The sequence below is a fragment of the Lissotriton helveticus genome, chromosome 5_1 (assembly GCF_964261635.1).
Source record: "Lissotriton helveticus chromosome 5_1, aLisHel1.1, whole genome shotgun sequence".
Lineage (NCBI taxonomy): Eukaryota > Metazoa > Chordata > Amphibia > Caudata > Salamandridae > Lissotriton > Lissotriton helveticus.
Genome location: NC_136065.1, coordinates 10,709,190 through 10,733,453, shown reverse-complemented (window position 1 = coordinate 10,733,453; position 24,264 = coordinate 10,709,190). Strand labels below are relative to the sequence as shown.

The window sequence follows — 24,264 nt, the reverse complement described above, 5'->3', positions numbered from 1 at the left end:
CTCACTTATATACATCAATATTCACATATACTAGATTAAAACATATGTAGTTACTGATAAAGACACTAGTGAGACAGTCATTCACTCACTAACACACACATATACACACTCATCCACCCATACCGTCCTGCACATATGCTGTCTTCAAAACACATACAAACAGTGAGTCAGTCATTCATGCATCTATGTGCTAAGTAAAACCCCCACCAAACCATACAGACACTCATACTGATACTAAAAAAACATCTATTAACCCATATACACACATGTAGCTACTCAGCAACCCATGCAGCCACTTATACACAAAGTGAAACACTAATACATATATTTAAATATTTAAACATTATTCTCTAATATATGTATTCACTAAGATACACTTAATAAACCATTTAACCAATCAATTAAAAAAAATAAAAACATCCATGTAAACACTTATTTAAACATTTATTCTTCCATCAACTTTTACATATACATATATAACACATATTTATTTCTCAGAAAGACACACATTCACTGGATGGTGTCATCAGTGATGTCATGAGTGATGTCACTGACCATTTCATGAGTGATGTAATATGTGACGTCATCAGCAGTGCATTGCACGCGCAAGTTATAGTGAGTCCAACTAACTATAACGTGGGAATTTCAATGGTTTTAATGCGAGTAAAACTTTCAGCTAACTATAACTGGTGTGAAACCTATGGTTTTTTCAGTGAATTTAATAGGTTTTTTAAATGCTAATTCCTAACTATAACTGGTGTGAAAACTATGGTTTTTTCAGTGAATATATATATATATATATAAAGCTAATAAGATAAATTAGCAGATGTAATAAAAGGGAAAATAAGTGTGGCAGGGTATGCTCAGACGTGAGTCCCTTGCTCACTTTGCCACTGGATTCAAGCAAGCCGGGCTGAAGACGGCTGTAATGCCAGAAACTGGTCCTCGGAAGCTTGTTTCCGGTCCAGGGAAGGCATGGCTTGGCAGTTCGGGCTGGACTGTTCCCATGAGCCACAGGGTCAGACTGATTTGCACATAGCCATGTCTGAACTGGGGTGGCAGAGTGGGCTAAAGAACGGTGATGGGTCAAACCCAGATCTTTTGACTGGGTGTGAGTGTTTGATTGGTTCAGATGCTCCGTCCATCACCACCCCCTTTTGTACCGCTCACGCCTCTGTGAAGCACGTGCCCTCACACCTCTGTGAAGCACGTGCTAACAATGAGCAATGTTTTCATTTCCTCAAACATTACACACATTGTAAGTACTCACACTACTGTACAGCACAAAGGCAATGTGCCGAGTGAGTCTGAATTTTTCTTTGCAAAGAATTTTGAACTACAGGGGTTTGCTTCCACCACTAATGTTAAGCTAATCCGAACGCACACCTATACATGGCTGTGCCCAGTGGGGGTTGGCTGCCTGCCTAGGGTTGGCCGAGAGACTAGAGGCCTCACCCTGCCCTAGCACTCACTGCGCACTCTCGCAGCCTGTGCACAGTAGGGGTTAGCCGTATGCCAAGGAAGTGATGCTCCTGTAGCCAATCCCTGCTGCACATGGTCGTAGGGTGTGTGCAGCGGGGTGTCTCACTGTGGAGTGTGGATTCTTCAGGCAGCACAGCTCCACGGAGCAGGGTCTGCTGCAAGTGTGCAGGGGGGATGTTCACTCATGGATGGTGGGATTAGTAGGAGGCCAGGCTCTGCTGCAAACCTCTGCTGCTCATGACCTCTGGAGGGTGGGCTGCTTCTGCAGCATACATCCTGGGCGCAAGGCTAAAGACCATGGAGGCCATGCTTTGCGTCGACTCCCGCTGAGTGCGGCCTCAAGCTGTGATTGTGAGCTGCACTCTCTGGAGACAACACACTGCAGCAACACCCACAGTGCAATGCCGCTCACTCACTTGCTCAGGTTCATGTGTTCTGTCACTAGCTCTGTACCGCCCCGATTCACTCACCCTTCTCTTGCATGTAACTTGCACTGACTCTCAGTCGGACTCACTGACATACACAACATCTGCATTTTTCTTTAACCCATAAACATTGGTCTTATATTTGATGCTTCTTCTGCACACAATGCAGTGGTATAAAAAGGCATATTTCTCAGGTTGTCTGTAATTTACAGGCATGGATTTCATCATCATGACCACTCCTAAAGCACTAACATTGTAAGGGCTTCTATGTATATGAAACGTGGAGGCTCAAACTGTGTGCTAAGCTCAGAAAAATGCAGTATTATTTCATCCAGTTGAGATAGAAACAACACTCAAAATCTGCATTTATGCAAATCTATAAATGAGATAAACAGCCACCGAATCTCCTAAATCCACTGACCGGCACCACTGCGATTCTTTCATTGAGAGTTTATTCAAGAAACGTCAACAAACCATAAACATCCAAATTCCTAGTCAGTGCCTTTTTTTCCTTCATTTAATCCAGGCCCTCAACACCAGAGCTGGGCTCTCAATACCAAGCCTGCCATTGGCTGGCCACAAGGGAAAGTTTCCACTTGCCGCTACCATTCAGGCTACTGGCATGGTCCCTGACCCCTGCCTTACTGATGGGATCCTAAAGGAACTCCCATCATTTTATTTTTAAACTTCCTATTTCCAAAGTCACTCTTTTGCATTACTCTGCTCTGGGAAGGTGTTCTATGGATGGAGAGTGGGTGTTACCATGCGTCCGTCTGTAGACTATGGCGCATTCCCAGCTTTATTAACACCAGTAAACCTGAGAATGCGTCTATAGACTGTGGCGCATTCCCAGGTTTATTAACACCAGTAAACATGGGAATGCGTCTATAGACTGTGGCGCTTTCTCAGATTTATTAACACCAGTAAACCTGAGAATGCGTCTATAGACTGTGGCACATTCCCAGATTTATTAACACCGGTAAACCTGAGAATGCGTCTATAGACTGTGGCACATTCCCAGATTTATTAACACCAGTAAACCTGAGAATGCGTCTATAGACTGTGGCGCATTCCCAGGTTTATTAACACCAGTAAACCTGGGAATGCGTCTATAGACTGTGGCTCATTCCCAGGTTTATTAACACCAGTAAACCTGAGAATGCGTCTATAGACTGTGGCTCATTCACAGGTTTATGAACACCAGTAAACCTGGGATTGCGTCTATAGACTGTGGCTCATTCCCAGGTTTATTAACACCAGTAAACCTGAGAATGCGTCTATAGACTGTGGCACATTCCCAGATTTATTAACACCAGTAAACCTGGGAATGCGCCTATAGACTGTGGTGCTTTCCCAGATTTATTAACACCAGTAAACCTGAGAATGCGTCTATAGACTGTGGCGCATTCCCAGATTTATTAACACCGGTAAACCTGGGAATGCATCCATAGACTGTGGCTCATTCCCAGGTTTATTAACACCAGTAAACCTGAGAATGCGTCTATAAACTGTGGCGCATTCCCAGATTTATTAACACCAGTAAACCTGAGAATGCGTCTATAGACTGTGGCTCATTCCCAGATTTATTAACACCAGTAAACCTGGGAATGCGCCTATAGACTGTGGTGCTTTCCCAGATTTATTAACACCAGTAAACCTGAGAATGCGTCTATAGACTGTGGCGCATTCCCAGATTTATTAACACCAGTAAACCTGAGAATGCGTCTATAGACTGTGGCACATTCCCAGATTTATTAACACCGGTAAACCTGGGAATGCGTCCATAAACTGTGGCTCATTCCCAGGTTTTTTAACACCAGTAAACCTGAGAATGCGTCTATAAACTGTGGCGCATTCCCAGATTTATTAACACCAGTAAACCTGAGAATGCGTCTATAGACTGTGGCGCATACCCAGATTTATTAACACCAGTAAACCTGAGAATGCGTCTATAGACTGTGGCGCATACCCAGATTTATTAACACCAGTAAACCTGAGAATGCGTCTATAGACTGTGGCGCATACCCAGATTTATTAACACCAGTAAACCTGAGAATGCATCTATAGACTGTGGCGCATTCCCAGATTTATTAACACCAGCAAACCTAAGAATGCGTCTATAGACTGTGGCGCATACCCAGATTTGTTAAGACCAGTAAATCTGGGAATGCGTCTATAGACTGTGGCGCATTCCCAGATTTATTAACACCAGCAAACCTGAGAATGCGTCTATAGACTGTGGCGCATACCCAGATTTGTTAAGACCAGTAAATCTGGGAATGCGTCTATAGACTGTGGATCATTCCCAGGTTTATTAACACCAGCAAACCTGAGAATGTGTCTATAGACTGCGGCGCATTCCCAGATTTATTAACACCAGTAAACCTGAGAATGCGTCTATAGACTGCGGCGCATTCCCAGATATATTAACACCAGTAAACCTGGGAATGAGTCTATAGACTGTGGCGCATACCCAGATTTATTAACACCAGCAAACCTGAGAATGCGTCTATAGACTGTGGCGCATACCCAGATTTGTTAACACCAGTAAACCTGAGAATGCGTCTATAGACTGTGGCGCATACCCAGATTTATTAACACCAGCAAACCTGAGAATGCGTCTATAGACTGTGGCGCATACCCAGATTTATTAACACCAGTAAACCCGAGAATGCGTCTATAAACTGTGGCGCATTCCCAGATTTATTAACACCAGTAAACCTGAGAATGCGTTTATTAACACCAGTAAACCTGGGAATGCGTCTATAGACGATGGCACATTCCCAGATTTATTAACACCAGTAAACCTGGGAATGCGTCTAGACTGTGGCACATTCCCAGATTTATTAACACCAGTAAACCTGGGAATGCGTCTATAGCCTGTGGCACATTCCCAGATTTATTAACACCATTAAACCTGGGAATGCGTCTATAGACTGTGGCACATTCCCAGATTTATTAACACCAGTAAACCTGGGAATGCGTCTATAGACTGTGGCACATTCCTAGATTTAGTAACACCAGTAAACCTGAGAATGCGTCTATAGACTGTGGCTCATTCCCAGATTTATTAACACCAGTAAACCTGGGAATGCGCCTATAGACTGTGGTGCTTTCCCAGATTTATTAACACCAGTAAACCTGAGAATGCGTCTATAGACTGTGGCGCATTCCCAGATTTATTAACACCAGTAAACCTGAGAATGCGTCTATAGACTGTGGCACATTCCCAGATTTATTAACACCGGTAAACCTGGGAATGCGTCCATAGACTGTGGCTCATTCCCAGGTTTATTAACACCAGTAAACCTGAGAATGCGTCTATAAACTGTGGCGCATTCCCAGATTTATTAACACCAGTAAACCTGAGAATGCGTCTATAGACTGTGGCGCATACCCAGATTTATTAACACCAGTAAACCTGAGAATGCGTCTATAGACTGTGGCGCATACCCAGATTTATTAACACCAGTAAACCTGAGAATGCGTCTATAGACTGTGGCGCATACCCAGATTTATTAACACCAGTAAACCTGAGAATGCATCTATAGACTGTGGCGCATTCCCAGATTTATTAACACCAGCAAACCTAAGAATGCGTCTATAGACTGTGGCGCATACCCAGATTTGTTAACACCAGTAAACCTGAGAATGCGTCTATAGACTGTGGCGCATTCCCAGATTTATTAACACCAGCAAACCTTAGAATGCGTCTATAGACTGTGGCGCATACCCAGATTTGTTAAGACCAGTGAATCTGGGAATGCGTCTATAGACTGTGGATCATTCCCAGGTTTATTAACACCAGCAAACCTGAGAATGTGTCTATAGACTGCGGCGCATTCCCAGATTTATTAACACCAGTAAACCTGAGAATGCGTCTATAGACTGCGGCGCATTCCCAGATATATTAACACCAGTAAACCTGGGAATGAGTCTATAGACTGTGGCGCATACCCAGATTTATTAACACCAGCAAACCTGAGAATGCGTCTATAGACTGTGGCGCATACCCAGATTTGTTAACACCAGTAAACCTGAGAATGCGTCTATAGACTGTGGCGCATACCCAGATTTATTAACACCAGCAAACCTGAGAATGCGTCTATAGACTGTGGCGCATACCCAGATTTATTAACACCAGTAAACCCGAGAATGCGTCTATAAACTGTGGCGCATTCCCAGATTTATTAACACCAGTAAACCTGAGAATGCGTTTATTAACACCAGTAAACCTGGGAATGCGTCTATAGACGATGGCACATTCCCAGATTTATTAACACCAGTAAACCTGGGAATGCGTCTAGACTGTGGCACATTCCCAGATTTATTAACACCAGTAAACCTGGGAATGCGTCTATAGCCTGTGGCACATTCCCAGATTTATTAACACCATTAAACCTGGGAATGCGTCTATAGACTGTGGCACATTCCCAGATTTATTAACACCAGTAAACCTGGGAATGCGTCTATAGACTGTGGCACATTCCCAGATTTAGTAACACCAGTAAACCTGGGAATGCGTCCATAGACTGTGGCACATTCCCATATTTATTAACACCAGTAAACCTGGGAATGCGTCTATAGACTGTGGCACATTCCCAGATTTATTAACACCAGTAAACCTGGGAATGCGTCTATAGACTGTGGCGCATACCCAGATTTATTAACACCAGTAAACCTGAGAATGCGTCTATAAACTGTGGCGCATTCCCAGATTTATTAACACCAGTAAACCTGAGAATGCGTCTATAGACTGTGGCTCATTCCCAGATTTATTAACACCAGTAAACCTGGGAATGCGTCTATAGACTGTGGCACATTCCCAGATTTATTAACACCAGTAAACCTGGGAATGCGTCTATAGACTGTGGCACATTCCCAGATTTAGTAACACCAGTAAACCTGGGAATGCATCCATAGACTGTGGCACATTCCCAGATTTATTAACACCAGTAAACCTGGGAATGCGTCTATAGACTGTGGCGCATTCCCAGATTTATTACCACAAGTAAATCTGAGAATGCGTATATTAACACCAGTAAACCTGGGAATGAGTCTATAGACTGTGGCGCATTCCCAGATTTATTAACACCAGTAAACCTGGGAATGCGTCAATTGCTGTGTCTCCCCTGGGGAGGTGTAACAAGGAGAAATATCTCAATTTCGCCTCGTTCTTTCCTCTTTTTAAGTGGATATAGCCTCAGAGGAATGTTTTGTGCTGGAAGGTACCTCTATTGGTGCTAGGTAGTGCAGATAGATAGTAGAAATACACCATAACTTAGTAGATGTGCTGCATTCCTGCCCAGTCCATTTGACACAGCGCTGCTAGTTTTCTTGATGCGTTGTGCAGAGTCAAATGTTAGTAAATCTGTCCCTCACAGTCTGTGATTTGAGCCTACACCTATAAAGGAAGAAGCAAACTATAAGTCCCAGAATGCATTATGCTTTTGACTAAATGGAATGACTGTCCGAAGCTGTTATTGCCATTCTCCATTTGAGATTTTACTCAAATGTAATCTGCTGGACAAAAGAATAGTCATTTTACATAGCAAAAAAGCCTCCAGTTTTGGAAGAGTCTTGATTCAGACAAGCCTGCTGTTTTCACACCGGTTCAGTTCTGCACACAACACCTCTCATTTAGATGCACACTCAGAGCTAGACTAGGGTAGGTACACTCTGATGGAGGCAAAGGTACAGAGAGGCAGTGGGTGTGCAACGGTGGCACTAGTTTACGCACACTGCCACTCTTTCTGGTACACAACCAGAAATACACTCAGGAACATGAATGCTCTAATACAGGGAAAGGTACTGTGAGGCAGTGGGAGTCCAATGCAACCCCCGGGGTTACTCACACTGACACTCACTCAGGGATATGAACACTCGAATAGAGACAAAGGCACTGTGGGGCAGTGGGAGTCCAATGCAAGGGTTAGGCACACTGACACTCACTCAGACACACATTCAGGGCTACACTCAGGGATATGAACACTCCAATACAGAGAAAGGTACAGTGAGTTAGAATATTAGGTCCAGGTTTACGCACACCACGACTCACTCAGGGCTATACTCAGGGATATGAACACTTTCATGGAGGCTAATGTACATTAAAGAGGTGGGGGACCAATGCTGGTCAAGGTTTACGTTCTCTACCACTCACTCACACTCACACTCAGGAATATTAATGCACTGATGCAGGCAGAGGACGAACGTGGTTACACACACCGACGCACACTCATGTACACATTCTGGGCTACACTCAGGGATATGAACACTCTCATGGATGCTAATGTACATCCAATACTGGTCCAGGTTTACACACCCCACCGCACACCACCGCTCACTCACATTCACACTAAGGAATATTAATGCGCCGTTGCAGGCAGAGGACGATCGCAGGTCCAGGGTTACACATACCGTCACGCACTCATGTACACATTCTGGGCTACACTCAGAGATATGAACACTCTCATGGAGGCTAATGTACATCCAATACTGGTCCAGGTTTACACACTCCACCGCACACCACCGCTCACTCACATTCACACTAAGGAATATTAATGCGCTGATGCAGGCAGAGGACGATCGCAGGTCCAGAGTTACACATACCGTCACGCACTCATGTACACATTCTGGGCTACACTCAGGGATATGAACACTCTCATGGAGGCTAATGTACATCCAATACTGGTCCAGGTTTACACACCCCACCACACACCACCGCTCACTCACATTCACACTAAGGAATATTAATGCACCGATGCAGGCAGAGGACGATCGCAGGTCCAGGGTTACACATACCGTCACGCACTCATGTACACATTCTGGGCTACACTCAGAGATATGAACACTCTCATTGAGGCTAATGTACATCCAATACTGGTCCAGGTTTACACACTCCACCGCACACCACCTCTTACTCACATTCACACTAAGGAATATTAATGCACCGATGCAGGCAGAGGACGAACGCAGGTCCAGGGTTACACATACCGTCACGCACTCATGTACACATTCTGGGCTACACTCAGGGATATGAACACTCTCATGGAGGCTAATGTACATCCAATACTGGTCCAGGTTTACACACTCCACCGCACACCACCGCTCACTCACATTCACACTGTTGGACTTGGCCTTTTCCCCCGAAATTTTTTGCTTTTGACCCCCTTGTTTAGGATGTCTCCCCCATGGTAATAAACCTGTATAGGCCATGTGTGGTAGGAGTTGCCCTGTTTTAAAATTGTAATGCTATGTAATGGTGTGAGCACTTGTAAATTCCCCCCATTGTAAAATGCAGCTGACTGAAATGTTCTGTGTGTAAAATGGATGCCATGGCCATGGGTTTTGCCACTTGACTGCCAAAGGTCAGTGGTCTAGTTATAATTACCCAGCTACCCCTAGCTTTTGGAGGGAAAGCCTGGCACCCAGGGTGCTCAACCCCTCCCCTTGAGCCAGTTAGACCAGCTTTGCCAACATTCTAGAAGGTTCTGGCACTGCCTGGGAGGAGGGTATAAGTAAGGGGGATGTGCCACCAGAGAGTCAGTCAGAGGTGGGACAAGGAAGAGAGGGGACCTGCTGCAAGGTGCTACCGCCACATGGGCCTGTGAGCTGGGCCCTGCACACCTAAACCCCCCTCTGCTGTCCCCACGGGCCCCTGACAAGGGAGGGCCCCTACCCAGGTCACTGACGCTGTTTGGACCGGGTACCACGCCAGCACTGCGTGAAGAAGCGCCCAGGAGGTGAAGAGTGTGCTCCTGAGGCTGACTGTGGAACTGTTCGCCCCCCCTGTGAGGTGTGCTGCCAGGGGCTGTGCTGCAATAGCGCTGTTTTGGGGAGGTTGATGCCCCCAAGGAAGCTGTGGCCCCCTGTGGAAGCTCTGACGCTGTGAGGCAATGCCTGCATAGCGCTGTGTGTTGAAGCGCTGGAGAAGTGCTAAATTCCTGCCCCCTCTGCGTGGACTGAGAAAGGAGCTGAGGTTGTGGGCAGAGGGAGGAGCAGTGTGCTGTGAATAGCGCCATCTGCTGAGGAGAATCGCGCCGTGTGGCCTGAGGGCACTGTGAGGGGAATCGAGCTGGAGGAGCCTACCCTTGTTTTGGCGCGCTGTCCGCCATATAATTAATTAATTAAAAAGGGAGCCTACCCCTTACTGCCGCCGAGGAGTGTTGGCGCTGCCTTGCACCGGTTGTAAATAGGCGAAAATCACCGCCGCGGCCCGGCGCTGTCGTGGGGACCCCCCCGCTGTGGTTGGCACCGTTGCGGCGGCCCCCGGTGCCAGGAGAGGGCCGCCGAAGTGAAGTAAGGGCCGTGCTAGGCCCTGAGGCCGTCAGGTCCCCAATCACGTGACGGGGGCCCGGCCGCGTCATAGGCCCGCCCCCGCCAACGCCGCGCAGGGATTGGCTGCTAGTCAGCAGCCATAGAAGAGGAGTCGACCCGAAGTCCTGGGTCCCCGTGAGGGAGGGGGACCCAGGTGAAGCGCCTGTGCGGGGCCCCCGTGGTCGAGGGGGAGCCCCAATTGTGTCCGTGAACCGGAGCGGGTGCCCACCCCGCCGGAGAGTGCCCCCGCATAAGCAGGTCGACGGAAGCCCCGGGTCCCCGTGTGGAAGGGGAGGGGCCCGGGTGAAGTTGTAGAGGTGCGGGGCCCCCGTGGCCCCCGTGGCCAAGGGGGAGCCCCGATTGAAAGCGACCGGAGCGGGAGCCCACCCCGCCGGTCTGTGCCCCATGGACTGGGGCCGGTTCCGGGAAGAGGTGCTGCGGAGGTGGGCGGGGCCGGGGCACACTGCCGGTGTCTGCCCCGCCGCCGGACCCGAGGGGAATGGAGGCTGCTTCCCGAAGCCGCCGGTGAAAGCGGAGACAGCGCCCCCCCGGCTAGCTGCCAGTTGGGCAGCCAGGTGAAGCAGGAAGCCGGCCGGAGGTGCTGAGTGGTTGCGGGGCTCCCGTGGAGAACCAGGGAGTCCCGATGGTGCTGTAAGGGCCTGAGAGAGTCCTGGAGAGCCCCGTGTGGCCCACACCGAACCAAGGAGCCCGGTGAGTGGGGCTGCTTGTAGGAGAGTTGGGGGTGTGTGTCGGGGCACAGGGTCGGTGCTTGCCCCCTCCCCGTCTTTTGGGAAATCGGGATTGGGCCTGTTGGCCCCCACTGCTTTGAGGAAGAGCAGGGCCCCTCCCCCCCCTGGAAGACATTGTACTGGAGCTCGTTGGCCCTAATTATACACCAGAGCCCCTGGACTCGGCCAGGGCCCCCAGTGAGAAGTACCTGCGGGACTGCCAGGCCTCTGAACTGGGCCAAGACATTAGTTAATCCCTGCCTGGGGTCCAGGTGAACGCCAGCTAGTGTAGGCCCTGGTGTTTGGGTTAGTGGGGCGTAAGGCAGTGCTTTTGCTGAATTTCGCGCCCAGTGTGCTTATGGCCTAGGGTTAATGTCCCTGTTAATGGTAGGCACCCCCCATGCGTTTTTCGCCTGAGGAGACCTTTGGGTTGCCCTAATGAAATGTTTATTCCTGCACAGTGACCAGGTTATAGGAAATGTTTGATTGGTTGTGACCAGTTACTACCGTTACTGATGCCAATGTGTGTTGATGTTACATGCCTGCTAGGTGATCCTACGCTGATTCCAGGCTGTTATACAACTAAGGTTGTGGGCCCCTGCGGATGTTATTTACCTGCCTAAGTGAGCCTAATGTACGCACTGGTGAGGTGCACAATGTGTTAGATGCCAGGGTATTGCTCAGGAATAATGCGCCAGTGTTGATATGCTTATGGTTAAATGCCTAATGTCACAGCGTAATGTGTATGCCTAGGGTTCAATTGCATACAAGGTGCCTACTACCCTGATGAGATGGTCATCTCCCTGGCCTAAGGTGATGAGACCGATATCTAATGTTGATGTGCCCTTTTACTGCAGGTGTCCTGCCCCGGTGCTGGCCTGACGTGTCATTCCAGGCCCCTGGTTATATCCCATTGCTGATTTATTACAGGTGTTCCTGTCTGTTGGGATTTGCTGTGATGCCATGAAGTTTTCCTTCACAGGGGTTGGGTTGGAGTTAAACTGCTAAGGATGAGAGCCTGAGTTGGCCCCGCCATTGTGACCCCAGGTTTAATGACAAATTTAATCACCTTCTTTATTTCAGCCATGGACTTACAGACTCAGCCCTTACTTCCCATGTAAATAATCCCCCTTGATACACTTGGCTCTGGTGCCAGTTGGCGCTGTGTTGTGATACCACTGTTAATGCATTTTTGCCTTGCAGGTTGGAGATACTAAACTTCTTAATTTTCCAACTCAAACTGGTGTCCTGCCTCTTTTGTGGTGTGCCTGGTGTGTTGCCAGTGGGTACTGTATGAGTGCTTCACATGTCCTTCAAAGTTTGGCCTGCCCGCTTGGTTCCGTGCTACCCCCCTGGAGATTTGGTAACCCCATTTCTTACACACACTAAGGAATATTAATGCGCCGATGCAGACAGAGGACGAACGCAGGTCCAGGGTTACACATACCGTTACGCACTCATTTACACATTCTGGGCTACACTCAGGGATATGAACACTCTCATGGAGGCTAATGTACATCCAATACTGGTCCAGGTTTACACACTCCACCGCACACCACCACTCACTCACATTCACACTAAGGAATGTTAATGCGCCGATGCAGGCAGAGGACGAACGCAGGTCCAGGGTTACACATACCGTCACGCACTCATGTACACATTCTGGGCTACACTCAGGGATATGAACACTCTCATGGAGGCTAATGTACATCCAATACTGGTCCAGGTTTACACACTCCACCGTACACCACCGCTCACTCACATTCACACTAAGGAATGTTAATGCGCCGATGCAGGCAGAGGACGAACGCAGGTCCAGGGTTACACATACCGTCACGCACTCATGTACACATTCTGGGATACACTCAGGGATATGAACACTCTCATGGAGGCTAATGTACATCCAATACTGGTCCAGGTTTACACACTCCACGCACACCACCGCTCACTCACATTCACACTAAGGAATATTAATGCGCCGATGCAGGCAGAGGACGATCGCAGGTCCAGGGTTACACATACCGTCACGCACTCATGTACACATTCTGGGCTACACTCAGAGATATGAACACTCTCATGGAGGCTAATGTACATCCAATACTGGTCCAGGTTTACACACTCCACCGCACACCACCGCTCACTCACATTCACACTAAGGAATATTAATGCACCGATGCAGGCAGAGGACGAACGCAGGTCCAGGGTTACACATTCCGCCACACACTCATGTACACATTCTGGGCTACACTCAGGGATATGAACACTCTCATGGAGGCTAATGTACATCCAATACTGGTCCAGGTTTACACACTCCACCGCACACCACCGCTCACTCACATTCACACTAAGGAATATTAATGCACCGATGCAGGTAGAGGACGATCGCAGGTCCAGAGTTACACATACCGTCACGCACTCATGTACACATTCTGGGCTACACTCAGAGATATGAAAACTCTCATGGAGGCTAATGTACATCCAATACTGGTCCAGGTTTACACACTCCACCGCACACCACCGCTCACTCACATTCACACTAAGGAATATTAATGCACCGATGCAGGCAGAGGACGAACGCAGGTCCAGGGTTACACATACCGCCACACACTCATGTACACATTCTGGGCTACACTCAGGGATATGAACACTCTCATGGAGGCTAATGTACATCCAATACTGGTCCAGGTTTACACACTCCACGCACACCACCGCTCACTCACATTCACACTAAGGAATATTAATGCGCCGATGTAGCCAGAGGACGATCGCAGGTCCAGGGTTACACATACCATCACGCACTCATGTACACATTCTGGGCTACACTCAGAGATATGAACACTCTCATGGAGGCTAATGTACATCCAATACTGGTCCAGGTTTACACACTCCACCGCACACCACCGCTCACTCACATTCACACTAAGGAATATTAATGCACCGATGCAGGCAGAGGACGAACGCAGGTCCAGGGTTACACATACAGCCACACACTCATGTACACATTCTGGGCTACACTCAGGGATATGAACACTCTCATGGAGGCTAATTTACATCCAATACTGGTCCAGGTTTACACACTCCACCGCACACCACCGCTCACTCACATTCACACTAAGGAATATTAATGCACCGATGCAGGTAGAGGACAATCGCAGGTCCAGAGTTACACATACCGTCACGCACTCATGTACACATTCTGGGCTACACTCAGAGATATGAACACTCTCATGGAGGCTAATGTACATCCAATACTGGTCCAGGTTTACACACTCCACCGCACACCACCGCTCACTCACATTCACACTAAGGAATATTAATGCGCCGATGCAGGCAGAGGACGATCGCAGGTCCAGGGTTACACATACCGTCACGCACTCATGTACACATTCTGGGCTACACTCAGGGATATGAACACTCTCATGGAGGCTAATGTACATCCAATACTGGTCCAGGTTTACACACTCCACCGCACACCACCGCTCACTCACATTCACACTAAGGAATATTAATGCGCCGATGCAGGCAGAGGACGATCGCAGGTCCAGAGTTACACATACCGTCACGCACTCATGTACACATTCTGGGCTACACTCAGAGATATGAACACTCTCATGGAGGCTAATGTACATCCAATACTGGTCCAGGTTTACACACTCCACCGCACACCACCGCTCACTCACATTCACACTAAGGAATATTAATGCGCCGATGCAGGCAGAGGACGAACGCAGGTCCAGGGTTACACATACCGCCATGCACTCATGTACACATTCTGGGCTACACTCAGAGATATGAACACTCTCATGGAGGCTAATGCACATCCAATACTGGTCCAGGTTTACACACTCCACCGCACACCACCGCTCACTCACATTCACACTAAGGAATATTAATGCGCTGATGCAGGCAGAGGACGATCGCAGGTCCAGGGTTACACATACCGCCACACACTCATGTACACATTCTGGGCTACACTCAGGGATATTAGCCCACGGAGTAGAGTGAGGAGGAAGGCGTCCAACACAGTTCTGGGATTATGCACTGTGCCATTCTCTCAGATAATCTCTCTGAGCTACACTCAGGGATGTCAATGCTCTGATGGAGCCAAGGTACAGTGACTTAGTGGGACTCCATTGCAGGTCCTGTTTTACGCACTCCGTCACTTATTAAGACGTGCACTCAGGGATACGAACACTCAGATACAGCCAGGGTACAGTGAAGTGGTCTGTGTCTAACACAGGTCCAAGTTAATGCACAGAGCCTCCCTCTTAGATTCTGGGCAACACTCAGGGATATGAATGTGCAACAGAGGCAAAGGCACCGTGAGGCGGTGTAGGGAGTGCGTGGCACGTCCAGGTTGTGTGCACACCACCACTCACTCCGATCCACACTCAGGACTACGCTCAAGGATCTGAGGGGCATATTATCACGAATGGCGTTATAATTATCGCCGCTTTAGCAGCAGGAAACTGCTGCTAAAGTGGCGATAATGGGCTTGATAATATGCCGTAGAGAATTCCAATAGAAGCCCATGTTCACACCACAAGGGCATACTATCAAGCTCATTATCGCCGCTTTAGTGGCAGTTTCCTGCTGCTAAAGCAGCGATAATTTTTATTCCGTTTCTTGATAATATGCCCCAAAATGCTCTGATGGAGTCATAGATACAGTGAGTTGGTGGATGTCCAATGCAGGTCCAGAGTTTTCTAAAAGAAGAAACATGAAATGATTGTAAATTAAATAATAAATTAAGTAGAATCACAATGTATTATTTGACTAATCACACAATTTTAGTATACATCTTTTAAATTCAAAACTCTATTGAAAAAAAAATTGAAGTTCACTGAACAAACGTTTTAAAAACTATTTTTGGCTCTAACATAGAACCAGGGAAATTGCATTGCAGTTACAAACTATGACTTGAACGTTTCACTTGTATTGTGAAATGACCTCATACTACATTATGTGTGACAACATAACTGGCGCCACCTGCTTGTGCTGTGTAGGACATCACACCGATGCCTTGTTAAAACCTAGAAAATAGTGCATTTATGTAAGCAAAGCACCATAAAAAAGTTTAGATAATTCAGGCATGAAGTGGCTTCTGATGTTTTTGCACGCTGTGCGTAGCATATGTCTTCACTTCTTGATTTCACCTCCTTTCATTTTTAATCAGCCCCTTCCAAGTAGATTTTCACACATATATTGTGACTGAGAATCTGTTTTTAGCAGACTCGGAGGGAGGCTGAAAAACTACACAGATTTCATAACCTCATTCAGTTTATAGTTAATTTAGGCCTCAGTTTAGGACTATCTAGAAAACACAGGAGACTTCTTTAAGGCAGCAGGGCCCCACCCCAGAGACAAACTCAGGGTCTCCTCGTGTTAGTATTGATAGCCCCTGGTCACTATCAAGTGCACCTCAATCCTATTGCTTACTCTTCTAGAAAGTGTCCTCAGAACCACCAGCCTACCCCCACAGTCCATGTACAAATAAGGAACATTGGGGCATGCGGCCCCTTCTGGGGAGTTCCTACCCCCAGCTCCACACTAGCTGGTAGACAGTCTGGTTTGCTTGGGGCACGAGGAATTTCCTCTCTCGTGTGAGGTGCTACTTGTGCTAAACCTACTCCCAGACCTTGTAAGGCACTGGATTCATACCATGAAGGTCTGAACTCCTTCTACGGTGGTGGTCCTGTGCCTTGTCAGGTAGAGTGTCATTGAGGAAAGCCGGGCTCACCCAGTTGCAATGGTCTTAAAGTTAGGCCTTAAAATTAGGCAACCTATCTGTAAAACTCCCAAAAAGTTTAGTGAAAAGAAAAACAATGTAATGATTAAAACAACCAAAATTAGATCATGGAATTAGGGTATAAGGGTTTTGGTAGAAAATGTCAGTGTGTGAACTGAATGTTCTTCTCGGGTCTCTTCAATAGGCCGTAGAATGTCATCTCATCTCATTTCATCAGGATCATTGAAGCATTTATCTCTGATCCGGAGGTTCTTGTGGTGTCGCAGGCTTGAAGCTGGTCTGAGAATTCCAATGAGATCGGAGATGGTGCTGAAAATGTTGAGGGTGTAAGTTGTTTAGATTTTCCCACTGCGTACACTCAGAGAGATCCTAGTGGCTCAAAAGCGGAAATGGCCAAGCACTCCGCTCAGATAGGATAATTCATTGTGTCAGATCTGATGGCTCAGGCTTCCATGAAGGTCCCCAGGCGGAGAAGCATGCAGGAGTCTACGAGTTGAATATGGAGAAGTGTGGCTCAATGGTTAGAGCGGCAGACCCTGATGCAGAGGTCTGGCCCGGGACCAGGGTTCAATTCCCCGCCTCGGCGGGTCTTCAGCTCAAAAATTCCACGGACCTGATAATTCTCGCCTCGGTGCCTATTCCAATCATGGAGTCCCACTCTGCAACTCTGGGCAATAGCTTGCTTAATCTCCACAATGGCCCACACAAGGCTAAGGATGCCTGGCCTCCACCTTGGGGTTGCCCAGGAGTGGACACCTCACAGGGAAAGCCAGGATGGGTTCCACAGCGGTATTCGTACAAGCGCCTTGAGACCCTTGCGGGTGAGTAGTGCGCTATACAAGTATCAATTTACATTTACATCACAGCCATGAGTTCTAGAGCATAGAGTCAAATCAGACGCCCACAGTCCGAAACACCCAGGAGAGACCAGGTGTGGATCCTGCAGACTCCTGTACTCTAATAAATACCTCTTCGTTCACCCGGGTTGTCCAACCTTTTCCATCCCTGAAGATTATGAACTTGGAGCACCAAACCACAACACACACTTAACTGTTATGCGGTGCTTCATGTGCACCCAGACCTTGAGGTTGGGTTCCTCTTAGATGGTGTTGGTGTGTCCCCAGGTTGGTAGACGGCTGCGTGCGATGTAGTACTGACAATCCCAATATTTGCAACTCTCAAAATAGGGCTCCGAGAGAAGTCAGAGCCAGGAATGCTGCACTCCTGCTTCTCCTATTGATACCTTGATAATAATACATTGCTTCAGTCAATGTCGAAAGCCTCTATTGCTGGCTTTCTAGTGCCAGAATGAGGGGGTGCAGCCATTAGTGAGAGCCCCCACTGGTGCACTCTGTCACAGTCAGACCAAAAACAGCAGTAGCGGGTTTTCAGAATCATGTTCTGCTTGCAATTATAAGAATGATTTCTTCCAATGAACTTTATTATCATCAATTAATGCATGAATTAAACAAAAATACTGCTTTTTCAATCACTTTAAAGTATGAAAATATATTAAAGACACAGGTGTATATGTTAAAAGAATTGAATTTATCTCATTCAAAAGATAACATAAAAGGGTACACAATCATTATGTACACAATGCAGCAGGAAATTGTAGTTGTATATACATTTCACACATTTCTCAGTTGCAATTGTGCACACCTTTTCCTCAAATAAATACAAAGTAACCAATCTAATTAATTCATACAAATCAAAATTGCCTATAATATCATTTGAACAGGAAATAGGTGTCATGGTCGACGTTTCGGTCTGTCACTCTGTCGTCCGCTAGACCATCTTCAGGACTAAGTAAGTTTAAAAATTGGTTGACTCCTATTAAAACACGGAAAATAATATAATAGTTAGCGGGTACTTTTTCCTTTTTATTTGAATTGTCTGAAATAACACTGGTGTAGAAAAAGAAAATAGTAACTTTTTTGTTGTTGTTAAACAAACACTAGTAGTTTTTGTGTCTTAATCCCAATAGATGAAGAAAGTAAGGTAACAAAAACTGATGATAACAATTTATCATTCATTTGTGAGACTTCTAACAATTCCTGTTGTCAGCACTTTATGAAACCTATAAAACTGACACTGTGTTCCTCGTTATAGGTGGTCATGTGCCATTGAATACCATTGGTACAAAATAAACTTTGGATATATCTCGCTGATTGATCTTGCGCAGATTCAATTAATTTTGAAAAACTAAAAGATAAATTATATTTGGCATTAACCTAAGAGTAAGTGTCATATTCATCATTTTTTGTCACCTTACTTTCTTTATTTATTGGGATTGAGACATAAAAACTTTTACTACTATTGTTCTCTTTTAAAAAAAAAAGTCACTCCTTTCTTTTTCTACACAGGTGTTATTTCAGACAATTAAAATAAAAAGGAAAAAGTACACAGATATTTGAGGAGGGTGTAAAGATATCACCATGAGCCTGCTAGAAGCAAAATGCTAGATAAAAGCTAGATGTAAAATAATTCCTAAGGTGAGTAATGTGTGCTGTTTTATATCTGACAGCCAAAATGGACAAAAGTTAATTCTACATTTAAGGGTGATGTCAAGATTTCTTTAAACATGGCTAATACACCTCAAAGCCCCGCCAAAAGTCCTGAAGCCCCCAACACAATCAACAAAAATATTTGTTTTCTTGGAGATCTGAGTTGCCACATGCATTTGATTTGGTTCTTGAGTGATGTGTGGGAGACAGATTGTTGCTAGTACTGGGTGAGAAGGCATACCTGAGAGGCCACGAAGAAGTTGACTATCTAGTTTTGGAGGAGATTTAATCATAACATCACTGTTCTACCCCCAAACTGGAGATTTTACCTCTGAATCCTCCATTAGATGGAATTTCATGCGTAGGGCTCTGTCGTTCCAGAGCAGCATCAGCAGAAAACTGAGCAGCAAGGCGGCCACGACTAGCCGCACCGCATTGAGCACGGTGTAGTCTCTCTGCAATGGCTCCAAGTTCAAAACTAAGAGAAAAAAAATTAAAGAAATTCTAAATTATTTAGAAAAATAATATATATCAGTGAGTGGATAAATACCTCCTTCGGCTCAAGACATTTGTTTATGTTTGTGTTCATTACATAGGAATGCAAATGATACATTGCTTTTACATTTAGCTGTTTGTGAATAATGTTACACAGCCTATCGGTGATAGCAAACCATGTGAAGAAGATGGAGTAAGCGATGGATAAAGCATTCAGTCAATCTATATCTTTGAATGCCTCATATCGAGTGCAGGTTCTGAATTTACCAGATCTTGGAAATGTTTTAATGTATCACTGTAAAACCCTACGGATATTTACTGGTAGATTTAAATACAACCCCTGAGGAGACCACAGGCTACATACTGGGACCTCTCCCATAGATCTTCCCATTGACTGTACCATCAAAAACGATTCAAAATACCATAGGAAGGAATGCTCGCGACTGACCTTTCTGGTTTATATCCAGGCCCTTTTGCTAAAATGCCACCACGTCCACACATCTGAATGTAAACCGACCCCACTGAGGGCCGCTCTTGTAGGGTCTGTGCTGAATGATCTGGCGCCAAGTGTCATGTTACAAACAGGTAGACCTGGCATGGGATGATTTTATATAAGATGTGATCAGTCTCATTGACTTATGACAATGGTGGTCACAAATCTCCTTTTCTCATCGGATTTGTACCACTAAGCATAACTTAGGTGCTCATTAGGATGGCGGACGGACCTGCGTCCGTCCGCCACCCCAGAGGAGGAGGGACCGTCCGCAGGGGCAGCGGCGGTCCCTCCAGTGCAATTAGGATGTGACCGCCACCTTGGCGGTCACATCCTCAATATTTAACATTGCGGCGGGTGATGCTTGAAGCAGCACCCACCGCAAGGTTAAATATGCATGCTTTGCATTTGCGAGCACAAAGCGGCAGGCACCGCACGGTGCCTGCCGCTTCGTGCACGCAAATGCAGGGGGGTACCATAGGTACCCCCATGTGCACCCCCCACACCCCCACTCACCCTGGGGGCCCGCAACGGGCCCCCAAAGAAATCACAGTATGCCTTTCCACGGCGGAGAAGCCGCCGCGGAAAGGCATCTGTTAACCCCCATCCTAATATGGCTGGCGGTGTCTGTTAGACACCGCCTCCATATTAGAGCTTTTCCACCGCGATCGTAAAGCGACCGTGGCGGAAAAGCGGCGGACGGTCTTCCTGACCCCCCAGCCATCCTAATCTGGCGGGGGGTCTTTGAAGGCTCCGTCACGTTTTTTCCGCATCCTCCGGGCCGGCGGACAGTTCCCGCGGCCCGGAGGATGCGGAAAAACCGCAATCCTAATGAGGCGCTTAGTTAGGGGAGAGGATGGAGCCTAACAGCTAAGGCGGTCGATCTCTAATCTGCGGAACCAGGTTTGGGTCTCTGCAATGACGCTCAACCTCCTGTGATTCTGGGCAAACCACTTAGTCTACGTGTGCCTATAAAAAATTAATGTGTCCTCACGTAACGCAACTGGTGCTCATGTAAAGTGCCCTGGTACCCGATACCTTCGGGTCAAGTTTGCGCTATATAAACCTACAAAAAAAGTTTACATTTTAACCTTAAATGTGGGCCATTTTCTGGAGAACCTTCTCAGAGCTCTACATAACAAGGTTGAGAAGAACAGTGAGATGTTTAATGCATAGATTTTTCCTGCCATTGACCCACTCGCTCCAGTGGTGAGGGTGACAGGTGATCCTTTGTATACACATGACCCAGTCACTAAGAACTGCGCTTGTAAATAAAAATGATACACCTGAAGATAGGGCCAAATGTAAGGAAGGGCTTCAGGTCTACAGAGCACAACTCATAGACGCATACTATAAATATTACTCAGATCACATTTTGGTGAGTAATAATGCCCCTGCATTTTTTTTTATTCTTACGGATTTTTCAAACCACAGCAGTACACAATCTTGTGTTTCTATTTTGAATGGAAATATTCAAGCAATTTATGCATTTCAATTTACTAAATTCACTGCCCATGCAACCAGGGTGTCAAGTTGCTCTGAATCTTCAGCTCCTGTTCAGACGGATCATTGCACAATTTCTAGCATGTCAGCTCCGACGTCATCCTACGTCAAGTATTTCTGAATCTCCTTGTGGTTTCTTCTCATGTTCAACTGAATTTGATTTGAACTGAATTACCAATTTCAACTGATATTTTATTGCAAATTATAAAAAGATCAAGTCTGGTTTTCCTAATGCCCATTACTATATCAGCTTTTTAACTCTTTCTTGTCCCTTGTACACTTCCGGCTGACTGGAAACAGGCATGCGTTATCCCTCTGTTAACAAACAGTCCCTAGGCCTGTTGCTTCCTAGCAACTATCTGATTTGTTTTCTGGCTTTCTTTCCAGAACATGGCCTGGAATTAAACTCCATCAAATTCCACCCACCTCTAATTATCATACCTAACTATAACGTTTGGTTTTGTCAGTATATATACATATATGCAATTATGTATATATTCACTGAGAAAACCAAAGGTTACAGGGATGTTATAGTTGATTTCAAATTTTACAGGCACAAAACTATAGAAATTCAACATTTATAGTTATACTTATCTCTTTTGAGATAAGTATACTTTAGTCATGCCCTAAGATAACTATAACTTGCGCCCACACCATGTTTTCTCATCACTAATATCATTGCAGATGTTGCACTGATATTATGAATGATGCCACAGAAGAAGATATCAGGAGTGATGTAATATGAGGGGTAATTTGCAGTTCATATCAAAGACATGAGTTATAGTTACATTAGGGCACGAGTTATAGTTACATGAGATACCTTTAACTATAAATACTGAATTGTAATGATTTTGTGTGTGTAAAATCTTAATGTCACTATAACATCCCTGTAACCTCTGGTTTTCTAGTGAATTTCTGAGGTTTTTTTTACGTAAAGTAATATGTAATTACCATACGTCAATCCAACTGCCACTGTGTATGGCCACAGAAGGTTGGCCGAAAGTCCTGGCCGCAGGCCAAGCCTGAGGGGGGGGGGGCATCTCCCCGCCTCGGGCCTTATTTTGGCCCCAGAAACTCAATTCCTGTGGCCTGCCACATATTTTCAGGGGAACGGGTATATAGCCCAAGTAGTAATTGGACTAAGGAACCCTATCCCCCGAAGACCATCATTAAATGTATGGGGGAGGGGAGCATGCAGCCCCCCTCCTCAGGTCAATTTCAGCCCCAGGGACCCTGGGTCCCAGCCATATTTTAAAGCCCCCCTCCCCAGGCTGATTTCTGGCCCTGGTGTCCACTTCTCCCGGGGCCCGCCATATTAAGAAGGGGGCATTCAGTCCCCCTCCTCAGGCCAATATTGGCACCAGGGACCCCATCCCCTAGGACCTAAACAATTATTAAGAAGGGAGGCATGCAGCCCTCCACCCCAGGCCGAGTTTGGCCCCGGGGACCCCATCTCATGTGGTATTGCGCTGCCACCCTTCCCGTTCTGATATTGGCGCTGAAGTCCCATCCCCCAGGGCCCAACTAATTATTAAAGGGAGAAGGGGGTTGATTTCGGCCTCAGGGACCTCATGTCCCAGGGCCCAAACAATAACAGGTGAGTGCCCTGAAGCCCACCCATAGCCCCCACTTAACCATTGTTAGGGGTTGTGTGACAAACCCAAATGCCTCATTCGACCCACCCAGCTGCCCGGCTCCATCGGGAGCCGGCCTTCCTCCCACTGACAAGAGCAGCTAAGAATGCTGCTCCCTGCGGGTAGGAGTAATTTTTCCAGCTGATTCCCTGCCTCTTCAGAGAGGGCAGAGAAATAGATGAAAAGTCTGCTCCCAGTGTTTGCTCTCTATTGGCGGGAGCTTTCAAATTGCGCCTGCTGAGCGAGAGCGAACACATTTTTCCCTGCCTGCAACAGTGTGAGCAGGAAAACCACTATGTTCCAGCAGTGGGTGCCCTGGGACATATCAGGAGCCTGGCCCTTGCGGATGGGATCCCCAGGGCCTTTAGTAACTCCAGGAGCCGGGCCATGTAGCCCCTCTTCCACTTAATTTCTATGGCTGAGGACTGAGGATATGTGGTACCTGGGTCCGAAATCGACCTGTGGAAGGGGATTCTTGCACCCCTTTGCCTAGATGTATTCATAAATGTACCCCCGGGGCCTCACTCACCCAATAGGCATATAGAAATCAAGAACGGGAGCCCACACTTGGTTTAAAAAACAAATGTATTGTGGATTTTAGATTCTTTTAAATTTGCTGGAAAATGTGGAAAAAAAACTTTTTGCTCCCAAGCGTGGCCCTTCCAGGACCCTCCCACCAGGCCTAGGTAGTCAGGGCATTTATAGCCTGCCTCCTCTTTTTTTAGTGTTTATTCTTGGGACTCAAAAGCTGAGTCTCGAGTCCCAACATGGCTGCCACCACTTTCTGGTCATCATGAGATCTGTGCCAAGGCTCTTCCCAGACATCTATATATTTTTTCTTTAATAACTCCACAACTACTGAATGGATTTACACCAAATTACATAGAGGGCTCTATAGGACAAAGAGCTAGCTTCCTGCCAAAATTGGTGTG

General features: G+C 46.6%; 1 protein-coding gene across 2 annotated transcripts in view; it reads right to left on the bottom strand.

The window, feature by feature from the left end:
• Positions 1 to 24,264, bottom strand: part of LOC144754060 (natural cytotoxicity triggering receptor 3-like) — a 199,670-nt gene that overhangs the window by 48,928 nt on the left and 126,478 nt on the right. For both annotated transcript variants that reach the window (XM_078641579.1, XM_078641578.1), the window contains exon 4: positions 19,537 to 19,685. In XM_078641579.1, coding sequence (XP_078497705.1) covers positions 19,537 to 19,685 — 149 coding nt within the window. The remainder of the gene's footprint in view (positions 1 to 19,536; positions 19,686 to 24,264) is intronic.